Consider the following 19,961-nt stretch of genomic DNA (forward strand, 5'->3'; position numbering starts at 1 on the left):
CCTCGTTTTGGAAGCATGCATTTTGCTGTTTCCTGTTACTGTTTATGGAGCATGTGTTTTACTGTTTCCTCTTCCTGTTTAAAGAGCATGCATTTTACCGTTTCTTGTTCTCATTTTAGGAGCATGCGTTTTACTGTTTCCTGTTCTTGTTTTAGGAGCATGTGTTTTACTGTTTCCTTCTCCTGTTTTAGGAGCATGTGTTTTACTGTTTTCTCTTCCTGTTTTAAGAGCATGCATTTTACTGTTTCCTGTCCTCGTTTTGGAAGCATGCATTTTGCTGTTTCCTGTTACTGTTTTAGGAACATGCGTTTTTCTGTTTCCTGTTTAAGGTGCATGCTTTTTTTCTGTTTCCTGTTTCAGGATCATGTGTTTTATGGTTTTCTGTTTTAGGAGTGTGCATTTTACTTTTTCCTGTTCTTGTTTTGGGAGCATGCGTTTTACGGTTTTGTGTTCTTGTTTTAGTAACATGTGTTTTACTGTTTCCTGTTTATGTTTTAAGAGCATGTGTTTTACTGTTTCCTGCTCATGTTTTAGGAGCATGCAGTTAACTGTTTCCTGTTCCTGTTTAAGTACAGACAATGAATTTGTGGGCGTCTTGAGGTTGTTATTAAGTAGTGATCGGAAAGTAATACAATTTCATAAAAGTTAAATTGTATATGTTATGGGTTTTTGTTGCTATGCCTCACAAAATGTGCATGACTAGGGTCTTTATCTGGTCACTGGGTAAGATTATTCTAATGTCAAATTGGTCTAAACGTGGGGAATAGGTAACCAGATAACCACAGTTGGGGGTAGTTTAATGTTGTATCTGGATTATTTCCTGAAAGAAAATGCAGTCAGCTCAATTTTAGTTTGCATCCTGCCATTTTATGGCTTTATCTTTAATGGTAGTGATTTGTGGAATGGTGAGATCTGGGACATAAATTGGAATAGACAGTAAATCCCTATAAAAGCCTACTCCTAGCAAAGCACCCTGGAAGCATATCATGCAAACACTCTTAAAGAAAATGCATGCTGCTATATATAGAAAAAATGCTTTATGCATAAGGCATGTCAGAATCCAAATATAGATTATAGCCTCTGTGAGCAGGGTGCAATTCTAGGAACGTGAAGAACAAGAGCAGAGACATCTCTGTCTGGTCATAACTGCTGGGTGGTTGTTATTATTATTATTATTATTATTATTATTATTATTAACATGTATTTTTAAAGCACCAACATTTTGCGCAGTGCTGTAAAATAAATGTGTTTATACAAAGAAATCACATGAATTACATACATAGAACATACGGAGTTACATACATAACAACCAGTACCGGTACACAGGATGAGGAAGGCCCTGTGCAAGAACTTTTCATTTCATGTTGTGTTATGCCCTTTGATATGTATTTTTTTTATATGATTTAAGTTACACTAGTATAATTATATGCATGTGTGTGTGGGATTTACTTTTTAAAGCCCCTAATAAATATTTTATTAACCGAGGAAACACATTTATCGTTCAGGCTTTTAAGAATGGTTCTTATTTTAAAAGGTCCATCTAGCACAGACCTCATTCATTGAATTTTATGATTCTCTGGAGTTCAAATTTAATTCTAGATTTAAAGAAAGAAGAGGCTTTCTTTACTTCTATCCCCTCCAACATCCTCCTGTTCACAGAGCAGCACAAAGTAATGTTGTACCTTGGCTGTTAATGCAAGTAAATGGAGTGTGACAGAAAGTCCTTTCTATCTGTCCCATGTTCAACATCTGGGGTTAATCACTGGGATCAACTCAAAGCAGCTCATAATGCAAAGAATCTGTGAAATCTAAGCAGTTTCTTATTCAAATAGATTGTTGGGCCACATAGGAAATTGATCAGGTGATCCCTAGCATTGGTATCAGTGGAACTAGCATTGCTTGGTATCAGGGAACCAGTTAGGTGATAAACTGCTCCCCTGAGTCTTTGGGGCTGAAAATGTGAAGTGGTGAAATTGTCAGTAATTCAGTCTTTTTCTTATCACATGATTGTAGGACTAATGCATAGCTAATCCCTAACAAGTTTAAACTAATCACTTACATATTAATATATAACATTTAAATATAAACTTTACACACACACACACATACATATATATATTTTTTTCTTTTTTAAGTAAGCAGCCTTTTCTGGCCCTTTTGAATAATTAAGCCATCAAAGCAGTCATGATTTATTGGTGTCTTTTTCTTAGTCATGCATCCTTAGTATGTCAGTGGAAACCATCTGTCAAGAATGCTTTTACAAAATAGAAGCTGTTTGATCGATGTACAGCATATTTAGATTTACTCATGTAAATTGGCTGGCCATAGACTTAAAGTTTTTTACTTTGAAGGTCTGTGGTGACAAAGTGCTTAAGAGCAAATAAATGGCTAGGTGTGAAGACTATTTGGAGTTAGATAAATCTGAGTACTGAATAAAACATATGCAGTCAGATAAGCTATTGCATCTAATGTCATAAGGGATTTCATACTCGTTCCATGCTGTCACATGATGTTTGGAATTAATTGCTAGCCTCCAAACTGAACTGCACCCTGATGTGACTAGAATCGATTATTTCTCGTTTTGTTTTAGCCAGGAAGTAGTTGGACATTCTGCTATTTTTGCAACATGAACCACATCAGTGAGGAAAAGGTTAATCTCAGCTCCCTTAAAGTTCCACAATGCTTAGATCTTATCAGTTTTCCCATGCATTTTTACATTGCTTGCACTGTGGGTTAGCAGTAAGAAAATAAAATATAAGCTGACCAAGAAATACATTAGCTAGGAGCAATAAGATGGAGACACTGTGTCTGTGGAAGGTTTCATTAGCTGAGGAGCGTTTGCAAGTAACTACTCTTCCGTTCCCTCACCCCGGAGCCTTTTCAATTTACACTTCCCCTGCAGTCAGTAACAGGATTCTGCAACACCTTTCATCGCTCACCCTTGTATCCTTCAACTGCAGGGTGCAATACGCACATCTCTCAGCTAATGGCAAAATCCCCACCACTCCCAACATAAACTTTTGCCATTATTCTATAAAATATCTGGACAAAATCATCAGCTGACCATTTTATAATAATATGGGTTATATTCCATAGCGCAATTTCTAAGAATGCATTTGGAAGAAATTTACGTATATCAGCTTGGACACAATGCTACAATAAAGTAAATTCGGCCTGTAAAAAGACATTAGTCATATTTTATCTTAAAGCAAACAGAGGTGTGTGCTCACACTCATTCTTTAGCTGCCAAAACGCATGTTCAAAAAAATATAACGTATCAAAAGATCAATCTTCGAGAGAGTCTATAATATCTGAAACAAGGGTCAAAATATTTGTTCTTAGATTATGATTTATAGATTGTGCCAAGAACATTGTGCCCATCCCACGCACTGTAGGAAATGAATCCCACATTTAGGTGTGAATTAAATATTCATTAAGTATAGGCTCATCCAATGTAATTAGTCACGGATCATTTGGCTGCATTCCTCAGCAATGCCAAAAAACTGACGTCTTATTTTTCTCAAGTTAATTTCACTTGGGGTTAAGTGTAATCACACCTATGCATCTGTACTCAAGTCACCTTGAGAAATGCTCTGCTAGAACTAATTTGTACCTACCCAGAAAGTTGGAACATTCATTGGGCAAGAATAACCTATATGAGAGCATAGGAACTACTTTTCATCCTTTGCCGCAATCCTAGTTAGACTTATTCCCAGAGGAATTGACACTAGTAACATAATAAATGCAGTCAGTACTCTGATCAGCATTCTAGTGTGTACCCCTCCTAAATTATTATCTAGACAATGATTGATGCCCAGTTATGCATTCAGGAAGGCATGAACTACATTACTAACACTAAAGAACATATAAAGATTGTGAGATCAAGCACCATGTCTCTTTTCACAGGTAAATAACATTGATATCAATGAAAAAGTACAAATAATAATAACATAATAATAATAATAATAAACTAGGTCCGATAGCCATATTTTGGAAAGATTAGTCACTTGTACATGTAGCAGATCCATGTTCAGGCCCATGTGCCATAGCAATTTGAGTTTTATAAGTAACAGTTACCTTCACTACCTTCATTGCCTGTGTTCCATCTTTTCAGAAGGATTTTAGTGCTTCTTAACCATCTTATTTGTCTTTTTCCCATTAACCTTGCTCTTGGAATTATAAAGATTTAAACATTCATCCTTCATGTCCTGGTCAAGAAAGATTCATAATTGGATTTAAAAGCCAAAAGCATTGGCAGTTTCTCTTCTACCTGCTATGGATCAGTGTCCGTGAAGATGAAAGTGAATTGAAGCTTAGAAATATGTTGAAATAGTTCACTTTCAACCAGATAAAGCTGCAGATGTTTTTAGCTGTTTCGTAAAAAGCTTTAGGGACTGCTTTTCCTTTCTGTTAGTTGATAAAATATATCTGGATACCCTGCTTAGACATATTTTTGTCTAACGATGTTTGGAGTTTTAACTGAATGACCATTCCAACTTGTAGATGGAGACATTAAACAAAATATTAGATTTCCTAAGCTTTTCAGAGGGTTCTCCATGAGATGGTGATGACAATATCTATGAAGGAATGTTGTATTTTATAATTAGGACCAAATACATTTAGGAAAATAAGTAATTGCACTTTGCATTCCAAAAGTATTCCATCAGTATTGAACCTGGATTTTTTTTATTGCTGTGGCAAATACATGGACTACTTATGGTCCAGACTTCCAAAAGTGTTTTAGGATAGGCTCCTCCCCTTGACATGACTTCCATATTTTGAATGTATGATATGGTATTTAAGGATCAGTGGATACAATCCTTCTGTAGTTAGTGGTAGGTACATAACATATTTTATTTACTGTACATTATTTCTCTATGATTAATTCCTAATTGCACCTTTCTGTTATCCAGATTGTCTTTTTACGATGGTGGTGGGTAGAGGGAGGTCAAAATGTCTCCTGACTCCTATTACTATTTGGTTTCATTTTCTCAGAGGCAGGCCTAATATTCAAAACACTGGTTTCCATATTAACCTTAGCATGTTCCTCCTTTATAGGGAACACTGGGGAGTCCAGAGAAACTGTCCATATAACAGAAAAATACCAGTTTAGCCTTCATGTTCAGTCAAATTGGGTCATATTTGAAGCAGCCTTATCATTTATTCTCTTTATTGTTGCTTGGCAGTAATAGTCCAGACAGTACATTGATGTTTTATTCAAGTAAAAGACTAAGTAGAAAGTTAATGTAATGTTCTCAGGTTTTCAAGAATACTAAAATCTGGGCTTTTAGCTATCCCTCCTCTGCACATGGCTTACTAGTGATGTTTCAGACTAATATCACAGCAGTCATTTTGTGCTCATGTAAGCCCCCTGTGAATTGGAAAAATAAAGCTATATTGTGAATGCACAAGACAGCTATATTAAAGAAGCTTTTGGTTCCCTGCACTGGACACTGCAAAAGCAAAATGCTATGAGCCCGCCTGGGGCATCCTCAGTGGCATCCAGAACGGCCCTCCCAGGATAACCCTGCCTTGAAGTCAAGTAGTGGGTAAACAGTGTAGCAGCTTCCCATTACAATCCTGGTTATAGTTGGGGGCACACTTAGAAGACATTTTAACATGTCCCTGTTTAACACTGACGTAAAATAAGCCTTGGGCTAAAGTGTTCCCCTGTCCACTATCCCACACAAACCAATTTGTTTTTATTGTCCTCGCTAGAAACCGTTATCTGCCGTTAGTTTGTTATGGGATACAGAACCAAAGAACATTTTTGCCCATGTTATTAATGCATAACCACCATATCATTTCATAATGAATCTATTTATCTTGGATTTTATTCTTGTCAATTCATCCTTGTCTCTCAATTTGCAACTGGCTTTAGGGTTCTAAATGAATGCTTCAATAACAGTGTCACTGAAGCTTGTTTCTGTTTGCTGTTATCTAATATTGAACAGTGAACAGGGAATGTCACTGAAATATCTGATTACCAGTTCTGGAAAGGTATACAAATATATTATGTTGAGTATATATTTTTATTATTAGACCTGTATAAGATCGCTTTATTTCAGTAGGAGATACAATATCCTATCTTATCATATGTACGATGTTACATATGTGCATCAGAGCTGTAATATAGTTATCATAATTATATATCATAATATTATTTGACTACATGATATTATAATTAGGGATTGGTGAATTTGTTCATCTTGTTTCGCCGCAGAAATTATGCCTATAGATGTGTATGGCGTTGTGCGTCAAAAAAAATGACGTGCGTCTAAAAAAATTTCGCCGCCGGCGAATTTTTGCCAAAACGAAATGGGTAAAATCCGCCCATCTATAATTACCATTGCTGCTTATTAGTTATAAGTAACCATTTAACAAATACATTTTATAAGGATATTTGAATTCAATAATCATGGCTACTGAAATTACTTTATAGACACTGGACCTCGATAAAGTAAATCCAATAGGATCTGTTGTCCAGAAAGTTCCGAATTATAGAAAGGCCATCTCCCATAGACTCCTTTTTATCCAAATTATCCAAATTTTTAAAAATGATTTCCTTTTTATCTGTAATATTAAAACAGTAGCTTGTACTTGATCCAAATTTAGATACAATTAATCCTTATTGGAAGCAAAACCAGCCTATTGGGTTTATTTAATGTTCACATGATTTTCTAGTAGACTTCAGGTATAAGGATCCAAATTACGGAAAGGTCCGTTGTCCGGAAAACCCCAGGTCCCAAGCATTGTGGATAACAGGTTTTATACCTGTACTATTTATTAATAAGGGTATCTGAGATGGAAGATGCACAACCTGTAAAGATGTTCATGTCTTCATAAAGGTCATTGGATTCCTAGATAATTCCCTATATCATAACATTATGTTGGCGGGCTGATGACATTATTATAGATGAATGCATTCTCAGAACTGCTATCATCCTTGGAACTGCAAGATTATATCATTCTAAGCAATAAAATGCACAAACAGTGTTTAAAATATTCATAACAGGTTAGTTGAATAGGCAATTAAAGAGACTAACCTACTTACATGCAAGTGAACTCTGCTAAGTCTGAATTGTTTTTTTCTTTGTAGCAGCAGGATATTTGAAGGAAGCTTGATGTAACAATATTTTTGCTAGGTATACAAGTAACAGGTAGTAAACGTAATTGTAAAAGTTCAAGGAAAATCTCTAATATAGAGTTTTCCTGCAAAATATGGCAACATGTACAGGTTAGAAGACTAAGCATTTTTATTTGCACTCTTTCCTTAAATGAAGAGAACTTCAGTAAGTTCTTTTTTGAAAGGATCTACATGGAATTAAGCTGCAAGTTTCCATCCATGGTTAATCTTGACCCACATTTGTTCTTCGACTGTTCCTTTGGCGATGGCAACCCCCTACCTTATACTTTGCTCTACCTCACTAATCAGACCCACTTATAGCTGCAACAGATGTTTTCTGCTTTTATGCCACGCACCATGTCCCAAGCCCTTTCCCTCGTGATTCCCAGGAGATGGATATTAAACAAAATGTGTTAACACTGTACTGGCATGTCTGTCAAAGACTGAGAAGCAGAAGTATTTTATTGGTGAGTGACACCGGCTCCAGAGAAACCTTCCCAGAGTATGCAGGCCAAAGGTTCTGCCATTCCTAATGATAACCACAACAATGCCATGGAATATTTAGAAAAATGTTTGTTGTTTTATTAAGTGGGACTGGGAAGATTGATCTAAAACTACTTTTATGTGCATTTGCCAAGAGGAAAAAACTAATTTTCTACCTTGTACAGGTTTGGGACCTGTTATCCAGAATGCTCGGGACCTGAGGTTTTCTGGATAACAGATCTTTCCATAATTTGGATCATCATACCTTAAGGCTACTAGAAAATCATGTAAACATTAAATAAACCTAATAGGCTGGTTTTGCTTTCAATAAGGATTAATTATATCTTAGTTTGGAAGTACAAGGTACTGTTTTATAATTACAGAGAAAAAGGAAATCATTTAAAAAAATCTGGATTAATTTATTATAATGGAGTCTATGGGGCAAATTTACTAAAGGGCGAAGTGACTAACGCGGGCGTAACTTTACTAGCAGTACTTCGCTCCCTAACGCCTGGCAAAGTTGCGCTTTGGCGAATGGATGTAACTACGCAAATTCACTAAGGTGCGGATTTTACTGAACGTTACCTTTTGCACCAGATTTGCCTTCGCCACCTCAGACCAGGCGAAGTGCCAAAAAACGCTGGCGTCTTTTCCTTTTTCAGGGTGATAGGCTGAAAAATAGCGTTCAATTTTTTGGGGGTAACATAGTCTAATGTATGTGCTGCAACATATACGTTCATTGAACTTTAACTTCCCGCCGTATGCAAATGAGGCAACGCTAGCACAACTTCGCTTTGCTTGCCGCAGTAACGCTAGCGCTACTTCCCCAGCGTTTGGCGCCCTGGACGCAACTTCAGATTTTAGTGAATTAGCGCTGTCCTGGGGAATTGACGCCAGGCGAAGTGTTGCGATGTGAGCGAAGCCATCGCTGGCGAATTTTCTGAGGTTTTTGCCCCTTTGGGAGATGGCCTTTCCGTAATTCGGAACTTTCTGTATAGTGGGTTTCCGGATAACGGATCCCATACCTGTATATGGTATTACATTATACATACTAATTTTAGTTGTTTACATTTCTGTGTTTTTCATTATGAACCAAATATATTTTTCCCACATGTGAAGAGGCCCATCGATATAATGTTTAATTATGGCGCTGTTTGCAGACCACTAGCAAAAGTCCCCAAAGACCTGCTCATGGCCAAAGGCTGCAGTCCTGACAGCCCTGTTTTGAAGATTGAAACACATAATTATTTTATTGTGTTCTTAAATGAAAACAGACGAGTGCCTACATTACCTCCAGCGCCGTTCTCTGTAGCCTTACAGCAGCTCAGCTCTTGCAAATAACACATCATCATTCTCTTGACTCTGGTCCCTCTCGACTCTGCTTACTATTTGGGCTGTGCAATAACCATTGTGCTTTTATACTTTTATTTTTGGGAAGGATCCCAGGGCCTCAGCAGTTAAAAATCCAGGGTAGTGCAATACTTGTGTGTGCTTCCCCTCTGGCTAATTTAATTCTCATTAAATAGGCACCCTGTGCACAATCTGATTGCTAAATTACGGATGAGAGGACATGTTTTGGTACACCAGCACCGGCTTCTCTCTTCTTTTTTTTTTAATGGCAACAGGGTACTTGTCAAAGTAGATGCGATGCTTGTTAATGACAGCGCGGATTGGGATCATAAAGTGTCTCCTCCAGAACGCTTGGATTTATGACTCTATAGTATCATGTTAATGCCTTTAATGTTCTGCAGTGATAGCATTTAAACAGTGAGTAAAGAGAGAGAGAGGGATTTGAAGATGAACTGTCCTTTATAGATGGAGACAGATACTGCAAACAAATAGCTGCCTACACCATTCAGTTTAAGGTGGACCCACGTCATTAAATATAGCTTGAATCATATTGATTCTTAACGCTCATGTATAATTCTAGTGTATTTTTTTAAATAGATTTAAACCTTTAACCAGCCCATGTCTAGAAGCAGTACCATTATCGCATGGAAATATAAGCAACACAAGCCACAACCATGTACATTACTGCCTCATATATTCTCTCAGAGGGTTAAAACTCTTGGAACCTCCACATCTCTAGTCTTCCTAACAATAGCCAGTTGCCCCAGGCAATAGCTCTGTTTAGAAGAGCTGACTGAGAACAGGTAGAGTCTATTAGGTGGGATATATCCAGGATAAATGACAGTGTCACTAAAGTCTGTGTGTGTGTGTTATTAATGAGTCCCTGATGGGACTTTGCATAAGACTGTGGTTTAATAGCCACACAACGTTGTAGGTGTTTGCAGAATCCCTAATTACTTCAACTTAGACTCCCAAATTATAGAGGGTTGTTTTTGGCTCGGGGGGCTGAGTAGAGCACCAGGCTACAATTAGTGGCTATAATTAATTTTCTAAAAGGATTGGCTGGTGTTCTGGGAGGGAAAGGTGGGGCAAAAAGGCTAATCATTGCATGCCAACATTTTCAGTAAATCCTACTAATGTGCCGTATGTCCTTTCTATGAGTTTTCTATAGCTAGTAAACAAAAATATAGTACAGAAAATATGAACTATATATTCTGAATATGCTGAGATATCCTTTTGCTTAAGGGATTCTGATGCAATTAAATGTTTGGATTATAGGTAACTATTAGGCCATGTATCATTTCCATTGTTGGAATCATATTTGCAAAGTGCCATCCAAAGATGTCAATATTTCACACAATGAGTACAGCAACTTGTTATGAACCCCTTCTATTAGAAAATCTTTCCAAAATATGAGACTCTGCAAATCAAATACATCATTGTGGATCTGGCGGAATCTTTTGCATGATGAGTGCTGGGATGTCTCCTTTCAGGTTAACCTAGATGAGGTGGTTTAGAGTAGTACAGTTTTGGCTTCTTAAGCACCCCGCGTGGCACTCGGGAGCTGCTTTTAAGATGGAATTGCACACAGGAAGATTATGAAAGAAGCTGTGAGTTACTGCATTCTGCAGAGATTCCAGACTTCCCACTCACATCAAGCAAAACACTCATCTCTTTATCTTCCCATTTGTGTCACCTCTAGAAAAGTCTTTTTTTATTCTCTGCCACCGTGCTATCTAAAACATGGGAGTTGATGTCTGCTGCTGACAAATCTTGGAAATAAAGACAAAATTACCTGTCTATTCCTCTCCTGTCCTTTGCTAGCATCTTCTGGCATATATACCAGACTATATAGCTTTTGCTATATGCAATGTTAAGTCTACCTTTAAATAAAACCTTATTATTAATGAAGATGTGAGACAATGTACAGTAAGTATAGTAAGGTTCAGTATAGATTCTGTGTTTGTAGGAGCATGTATATTTTCTCCCTTGGGAGCACCCTGATTAATATGCAGGTATGGGACATCCCATATCCAAAATGCTTAGAACCTGTGGTTTTCCAGATAAGGAACCTTTCTGTAATTTGGATCTCCATACCTTAATTCTATTATAAAACCATTAAAGCATTAGATAAACTTAAAAGGATTGCTTTGCCACCAATAAAGATTAATTATGTCTTAGTCAGGATCAAATACAAGGTACTGTATGATTATTACAGAGAAAAAGAAAAGTATTTTTAACTATTTGAATTATATGATTAAAATGGAGTCTATGGGAGACAGCCTTTCTGTAATTCGGAGCTTTCTGGATAACAGATTTCCGGATAATAGATCCCATACCTATACTAAAAATATCTAGAAATTGTAGATCTATATGGCCTTTGTACATGCACAACCAATCCAAGGGGCCACTCTAAGGGCTCTTATACACGGCTGCTTTTTCCTGCGCTTCTCTGTGTTTTGCGATTTCTTCCGTTCAGCCGCAAGGGATCGCAGGAATAGACACACTCCATTATTGTGAAGGGGGCTGTAGTCACACAGATGCATGTAAGCAGCAAACGCAGGTGGGATGCAGCATGTTACATTTCACCTGTGTTTGGCGCAGGAAAAAAACCCCCATGTGTAAGAGCCCTTAAGCTGGAAACTCAGAGGAAGTGCCTACTCTGTCTAGCCTTAACGCCTGCCCTGCAGAAGGCTATTATCTCTTGTATTAATGCATTTAGGCTAATGGCACATTGAACAGTTTGGGGATTTTTGCCTCTGTATTTTCCTTGCCTAATTTGTGAGATCTCAGTGTAAACGACCCCTACTACATGCATGAATCACTCTTTTTCATTATACAGGTATGGGATCTGTTATCTGTTATCCAGAAAGCCCTAAAATACAGAAAGGCTGTCTCCCATAGACTCAATTTTATCCAACTAATCCAAATTTTTAAAAATGATTTCCTTTGTCTATGTAGTAATAAAACAATATTGTGTACTTGATCCCAACTAAGGTATAGTTAATCCTTATTGGAGTAAAAAATACTCCTATTGGGTTTATTTAATGTTTACATGATTTTCTAGTAGACTTAAGGTATAAAGATCCAAATTACATTATCCAGAAAACCCCCAGGTCTCAAGCATTCTGGATAACAGGTCCCATACTTGTATTCTCAATGCTGAGTTGTAACTTATTATGTATAAATCTATCACTGACATATGTAGCTCCATAAGGCAGGTGCAGGCTTTACTCTTGTATTTCAATGTATGCCTTCAAAGTGTACAATCAGATCGAGAATAGATTAAGCACTAGGGTTAGAAAGTGGAACTGTGCTGTCAAATCCTGCATGAAAATGTGATTTTCTGAGGTTTTTTTCCATCTCCCTCAGAGGACGATTGAGGCTGTGAGTCAGTGGCTGCGAAATCCCATTGCAAAGTTCATCAGGAATCGTGTTCCAGCTGCTGGAGTGATAGATAGGTTTAATTACACTGAATTACTGCAGCTACAACCACTTGGCTCTCCCCAAAGTCATTAAAAAAATAATTTTTTTATACTCTGACCACGAGCTTAAACTGGGCTTGAAAGTAGATAAGCCAAGTGGTTAGTGTGGTATGTGCCTAGGTTAGAGGGCAGCCATGGCTCAAACCTGTCATTTCAAATGGATTATCCCAACGCCTTGCTGATTTGGATTTAGGCTCGATCAGTAATTCAGAAGCATTGTTACTGACACCGGGCTGATACATAGCAAAATATAAAAATCTAATTTGGTTGCTGCTGTAGCTTTGGGGCCTTCATTCTTCCACTGTCAGTGCTATCTGTATTATTTGCTTTAAATTGTAGCTGTGCTGTAGTCTTCTAGCACTTGATGCCATTGAAATAAATGATGAAAGTGGGATTCAGTTCACTTGTGCTGATCAAATAAATTCATATTAACTGAGTGGCTCTTTTTAGGTGTTTGAATTATAAAGTCACCAGAAAAAAATATTCTTAAACTCAGCCTGGATCACTGGTAAACATAAAGTTATATCCACACTGTACTTGTATATATACAGGTATGGGACCTGCTATTCAGAATGCTCGGGAACTTCGGGTTTTCCAGATAAGGGGACTTTATGTAATTTGGAACTTTATACCTTAAGTCTAAACATTAATAAACCCAATAAAAAAAAATCCCCGCCATTATGGATTAATTATCTCTCTATTGGGATTAAGTAGAAGGTACTGTTTTGTTATTACAGAGAAAAAAGAAATATGTTGTAAAATGTAATTATTTCCTTAAAATGGAGTCTATTGGGGGCAACCTAACCATAATTCTGAGCTTTCTGGATAATGTGTTTTTTTGGAAAACAGATCATGAACTTGTACAAGCACAGAAATAATCAATCATTTATGAACTGTGTAGAAGTTTATTTGAGGGTTATCCTTATTTCTATTATTGCTTATGTGTGGTGTTGTCTTTTAGGTGTCCAGAGTGGAGGTGGAGCACTGTGAGCAGTACACAAGCTGTGAGGAATGTCTGAGTTCTGGGGATCCTCACTGTGGCTGGTGTGTGCTTCATAACACGTGAGTACTGATCTCTACTTTGTCATACACTATGCTACATTTCAGGCTTCTTATTTGCATATAATATTGTACTATCCATCATTTTACAGATCAGACTTTTTGTGATCAGTTACGATTTACTCATTTTCAGAATAGGACTGCATGTTCTAGGGTACCAAATTCTTTTAAAATAGCAATTTAACCAGTAAATCTCTGCTGATGTCTTCTCATTTATTTATGATGCAAGAACCCTTCCCTTTGCAAGAGCAAATGCCCTTGTGGCATTAAGTAAAAAGCCCCTGAGTTGCCCTAAGCAGCCAATCAGCATGTAGCTTTTATTATTTATCTAGAGCAGTTAAGTTACTGAAATAATAAGCTGCAGGACCAACCAATGATAGGTTACAGGAACAGGGCAGCCTCTTTATTTATAGTCCCCTATAAATCCCAATCACCGAACATAAAAAGTAGTAATTTGCCTGTAAAAGACTATGAATGCACTAATTATGCATGAATGCCGTCATTTTAATAGTCATTAAGACTATGTACTGTTACTGAAATGATTTCTAAACCCTATTTGTGGATAAGCCATTGATCTTGACACTTATTTATAACCCTCAGTATATACAATAAATGTCCCACTGCCCCAGCTGCTTCTCTTAGATGAGTGTCAGGCTGCAGCCTTCCTTTAACTAGGTGTGAGAACTGTTTTAACCCAGCTGCTACTGAACTGCAGTTGCCATTACTTTCACACTTACATGGTGCAAGCAGCTTCTAGAGAATTGTACCGTATCCTGATTTATTACCTTAGTGACAGCAAGGTCAGGTTTGTATGTCATGGTTCCATGCCCTGTAAGCTCATACATGACAAGAGTTATCTTTCATGCCATCTCATACCTGTAAGGAAATATGGCATTTGGTATTTCTCTGCTGTTTTATGATTGGGCCACACCAGTCACATTCCCACTGCATTTACCTATTGGGATAAAGTTACCTACTAGGGTGCAGCCTGCACAACTTTAATCAATTTTAGCTCTAACTTGTGAATGCTTATCACTAGGAGAAACCTTGATTGCTGCTGAAGACAATCAGCCATGCATGAAGAATATTTGGGCATTTCTTAGCAAAAGTGCACGAAAAATATAAATTACAGTGCTGGATCTCAAATGACAAAGTGCCAGCACCATAAATTTTACACTTATGGGTTCCTATTTAATGAATGTCGGATCTAATTCACAGACCCGCTTGCACAAACTGGGTCTCCCCTCCAATTGTAAATATGGTTTAGGATTTGTTCTTCCTATATGAAGTGGTGCTGTATTAATGCTATGATTCTAACGCAGAATGTACTGATTTTAGGTGCTCGCGGAAGGATAAATGTGAGCGGGCGCATGAGCCATTTCGATTTGCAAACAATATGAAGCAGTGTGTGAAGGTTAATGTTCAGCCCAACAGCCTCCCCGTATCTGAACACAGCCTGCCGGTGAGGAACATGTTTATGGTTCAGGTCAATTTCGATGGATGCTGGAATCACCACAAATATACTACACTTGCACAAGTGTCACCTGAAAAAGTGGTCATAGTGTTCCAGTGTTACAGAAGTAGAATGTTAATTGTTTTAGGTATATCGGGTGCCAAATCACTAAGGTGGAAGTGCCACATGACAGTTGGGTGACATGATACAAGTTCTGATTTTCGAACTTTTGATGAAAATGTTGGAGACAAACAATTTGTTTACTGCACATTTGCAAGATAATCCTGAAGCTCTGAAATAGCCCAATTTGGCAATATTGTGAACCTGATGAATCATATACAGGTTTTTCTAACTACCAAGTAAATTTACTTGGACAGCATGCAGAACTGATACATAGCCATGTGTTCTTTTTATCTGTGTACTTTGCAATGATCTGCTAAACAATGACAGACCTGCATATCTTTGCTTTTAGCTCACTCTGGAAATCAGCAATGTCCCTGACCTTTCTGCTGGGGTGACATGCTCTTTTGGTAATCTGAAACTAGAAGAAGGTAAAGTGCTAAGTGGCAATCGCATTGTCTGTGTTTCACCAGCGGCCAAGGATATTCCCACCATGCTCGCTGCCCAAGGTAAGAATATGGAATGATTAGGCATTCTGAACTCTATTCACCCACACTCTTTTCTTCTACATTTTCTTCTGCCTGAGGTCAAAGCTGTCATTTGTCTAAGTTGCAACACACCAAGAACCCTGTCCTTTTATAACTAGGACATAAAGCATTTATCAAAGAATGAAAGCATTGGCCATTTTTACCAAACTTTCCCTAAAATGCTCACACCAATGAGTTGCATAAGTCTAGAGTGTTTATAAGAGCATTTTTTCATAAAAGTGTCCTTTCACCCTTTTTTTTAAATTTTATGGATGTCTCAGAAGAATGGATTTTTGAGGCCCTTCAATTCGCATTTCCCATATCCTTCCTAATTCCATCACAGCATTATAGAAGCAAATAAGAAACTGCATATCCAGGAAACTGAGTCTAATTATCCCCTTATTCCCAGTGGTGCTTGCAAATATAGATTAAGGTGCAAAAGTTTATTTTTGCTCTAGCAATTCTAATTTCCACAATTTATGGTCTTATGGTGTAGCTGCTGCCCCTAAAGACTTCATGCTGCCTTCGCCTCATACCCGAGCATTTACTTTTGTGCAAAAAAAGCACTATTAAGGGAATGTAATAAAAGGCATAAATATAAAAGGAGATGGCAAACTTAAGAATGGAAATCCAATTTTGCCTAGTAAGAAGTTTTATTAGACCGTTATTACATTGCAGATTGTACCTAGGGATAGAGATTTTCAAAGACTTGACTCATGTTTGCTCATACTGTTCCCCACTTTCTTGCAATGCACCTTTGGGAAATATAGGGGATTTGTTTGAGAAAAAAAATAATTTGAATATTGTGGAAGTACTGTAGATCAGTGTTTGTCAATCATAAGATGTGATTAGCATGCGAGCAATTAGAATGTGCTTAGGCTGAATGTAAGGATCTCTCCACTGGAGTTTCCTTAATTTGACACAGATGTTAGACTTCTGCACTACAGCACAATGAGCTAGGAGAGTGGCAGGCAAAGGAGAAATGTCCCATTAACATGGCTATGATGTAGAAATTCCCATACCTCTTTCTAAACCCATTCCCATCAGGCACAATTATGCAGTCAGTGGATGTAAACTAAAGAGTATTTGTTTACAAGCCATAAATGTGTTTGTGTGCCATTGTGGATCTGTTATTATGCTCCAGGGATATCCAGCCTGCCACCTTCCACCTGCTGTTCAACTGCAGCTTTCAGTTACATGTTATCAATTTTAGATGTTTTTTTCAATTCACAAGTTGCATTTTGTGTATATATATTTAGATATTAAATAGAAATCTAGAGTTCTTGGTAAAGTGATTAGAAGAAAGGAGATTGGCATTTATTCAACTCGTAAAAAGACTTCACTTTTGACATAAATCTAATAAGCAAAGAATAAATGGTACCATCTGCCAATTTAACCATCTTATACACGGACAGATTCTATATTTATAGGAGCATAACTGAATTAGTATATTGTGACTAATCATACTGAATATGATGCTGGGGGAAACACAATATAGTACAGGTAAAGCACCTGCCATTCAGAACGCTGGAGAATTGGGGTTTTCCAGATAATAGATCTTTTCATAATTAGGATCTTTATACCGTAAGTCTACCAGAAAATCATGTAAACATTAGAAATATCTAATAGGCTAGTTTTGCTTCCAATAAGAATTTATTATATCTCAGTTTGAATTGAGTATTATAAGGAACTGTTATTATTAAGAGAAATTTGGATTATTTGGATAAAATGGAGTCTATGGGAGATTGACTTTCTGTAATCCATAATGGGTTTTCAAATAACAGATCCCATACCTGTACAAGCTACTGGCCAGAGCAGCCACAGCCCAAGGATGCCAACAGGAATGTCTTCCGAAATCCTGCCCAATAAGCAAAGTCTACATAGGTGGTGGTGACATTCTGCAAGTAGTTCCAGTATTTCTTGCAAGATTTCAGCCTTTTCCTCCCCTATTATATGATCAATAGTGGTCTGCAATAGTGGAGCCCTCCCAAGCGCCAGCATCCGACTTCTGGGTTCCTTTTATAGACCCGTGCAGACCTGCCCATGACGTCACAAACGGGGCGGGGCGAGCAGGCACGCGGCTATAAAGCCAGCATTTGAAGGTGGCGGGCAGGGAGAGTAGGATGAGCTCAACCAGCGAAGAGGAGTGCTAGGTTGGCCCGTACTCACCCGACCAGCGGGTGCCGCGGGTATCAGGCCGGCCCGCACATCACTAATGCTCGAGTACTGTCACCATGCAGATATCTATAACCACACTGCTCCACCCAATCAGACTCGAAGGGTGGTGGCACCACCCTAATGTGGAGACACAGGGCATTATTTGGCAGCAGGAAGTAATTTATGGCAAAAAAAGTGTCGCTCATTCAGTTCAACTGTATTCAACCAAAAGCTTGATCTACAAAAAACTTTCAATAAATAAATAGGCACATTAGCACTGTAATACAGCTCTTAATCTTCTATATCAGGACTGGGAACAAAAAATATAACAAAAATCCTGTATTTTATCTGAAGTTCATAACAAGGGAAAGCCAGGCATCAAATATGGAACATTTATGAATACAAGGGACATTGCCATCTCAGACTTTGGAATATCCCAGTTAGATTATGCTAGAAATCATAATCAAACTGGAGGGTCATCACTATTTAATTATTTTTTTTTCTTGTTTAGTGAACAAGTCATTGTTTTTAGTAGCATATTTCTTTAAATGGCAGGTCAGGAATGCATGGCGGGGAGATAAATCACTCACACTTTTTAAAATCTCATGATGACAACAAATCTAGCATTTTTAAAGATATCTTTGACGCTTAGTTCAGTAGGTATCGTGTTACCAAGAGAAAGGCATAGATTAGCCTTTCTAGGCCAAGGGAAACAAATACAATTATGTCTTGATACATATTTAAAGCAAAGAATTCTAATTTCTCTCTGTTACTGTCTTCTATTGTTCCCATGCTTCCAAAAGATGTAATTGCACAAAAACATGATTTCCCATAGCTAATAAAAGCACAAAGTTTGCCCAGGTACAGTAACCCATAGCAACCAATGATATTTGCTTTTCAACAAGTGGCCGGTAAATACTGTTTGCTTATTGGTTGCTGTAGGTGATTAGACCTGTAGAAAACGTTGCACCTTTTATTACATAACAGCATTATATGTGTTTGGATGTACAGTTTTGTGTGTGTGTATGTGTGTGTGTGTGCATGCTTGTGCGTGGTTTAACCAGGTTGCACTAGGGGGAGTAATATTTTGTACATAATCAAAAACTTTTTCTTTAGAAGCTGATAGACTTATTGGACCTTGTTTTTATGCAGGGATTTATATAGACCCTTACTTCAGATTCTTATATGAATCGAGTCATTCAGCATTCCTATTTATTATACTTTTCTTTCCAGACTGGTTCGGTGTGGAGTTACAGCTAATCTCCAAAGAGACTGAGAAGACTTTTGTCAGCACAAACTTCAAATTCTACAACTGCAGTGCTCACCAGCAGTAAGAATATGTTCTTTCTTTATCCATACAATGTTAGGATGTCATCATGTAGCCAAGGCATTTGTTAACAGTAGAAGATCATCACTCCTAAAATCCCCACTATAAAATGTGGCCATAAACTGATCAGTAAAAGCCCCAAGCCTTCCTTTCATCTGTACAGAAGGGAGGTAAGACTTCCAGGGTGCTACACAACAAATTTGCTGAAGACCAATTGCATTAAGATGTCCAGGTTACTTGACATTTTCATTCATCTTCGCTTTAGTATACAGAAATTTTAAACCCCTCTTGCTTTAAAGAAAAGTGCATTTTAATCACATCTTCTTCTTGTGTATGGACACTTTATGGTCAAATAGCTGGCAGTCTAAAGTAATGGGTGAATCTAACCCATTGTGCTTTGCCATAAATTTGTGAAACAGTGAAAATTCCCCGAAATGCATTGAAGTCTATGGGCAACAACATGTTTTTTGACACACGAGAAATTTTTTCACCATTCGAGACTATTGGAGTCATTTTCGTGGCGAAACTTGGAGACAAAATTTCACAACTTGATAATTAATATAGAATCCCAGTATTGTAATCCAAGTGGTATTAGTACTTGTCTAACCTAATATTTTCTATATACTCTTTTTTTTCTTTAAAATAAAACCTTATACAGATATCTTGTATATGAGCAGCTAAATCCATTATGAGACTATTAATATTATGGGTGCCAAGCAGTGACAGCTCACACACGAAGTTTCAGCAGGTTTATGTGGGTAAACAGAGACATTGGGGGAGTCATTTGTTTGATTAATGTGAATGCAAATGCCTAAATTCCATCTGTTCCTAATTGTCCACTGACAATGGCACTTTTTAATGATTTGCCCCAGGA

General features: G+C 37.6%; 1 protein-coding gene across 1 annotated transcript in view; it reads left to right on the plus strand.

Annotated features, from left to right (window-relative positions):
- plxna2.L (plexin A2 L homeolog) overlaps positions 1 to 19,961 on the plus strand; it is a 195,910-nt gene that overhangs the window by 108,040 nt on the left and 67,909 nt on the right. Inside the window, exons 5-8 of the mRNA XM_018246337.2 lie at positions 13,406 to 13,506; positions 14,842 to 14,965; positions 15,429 to 15,585; positions 18,994 to 19,090. Of these exons, the coding sequence (XP_018101826.1) occupies positions 13,406 to 13,506; positions 14,842 to 14,965; positions 15,429 to 15,585; positions 18,994 to 19,090 (479 nt within the window). The remainder of the gene's footprint in view (positions 1 to 13,405; positions 13,507 to 14,841; positions 14,966 to 15,428; positions 15,586 to 18,993; positions 19,091 to 19,961) is intronic.

The sequence above is a fragment of the Xenopus laevis genome, chromosome 2L (genome assembly GCF_017654675.1).
Source record: "Xenopus laevis strain J_2021 chromosome 2L, Xenopus_laevis_v10.1, whole genome shotgun sequence".
Taxonomy (NCBI): Eukaryota; Metazoa; Chordata; class Amphibia; order Anura; family Pipidae; genus Xenopus; species Xenopus laevis.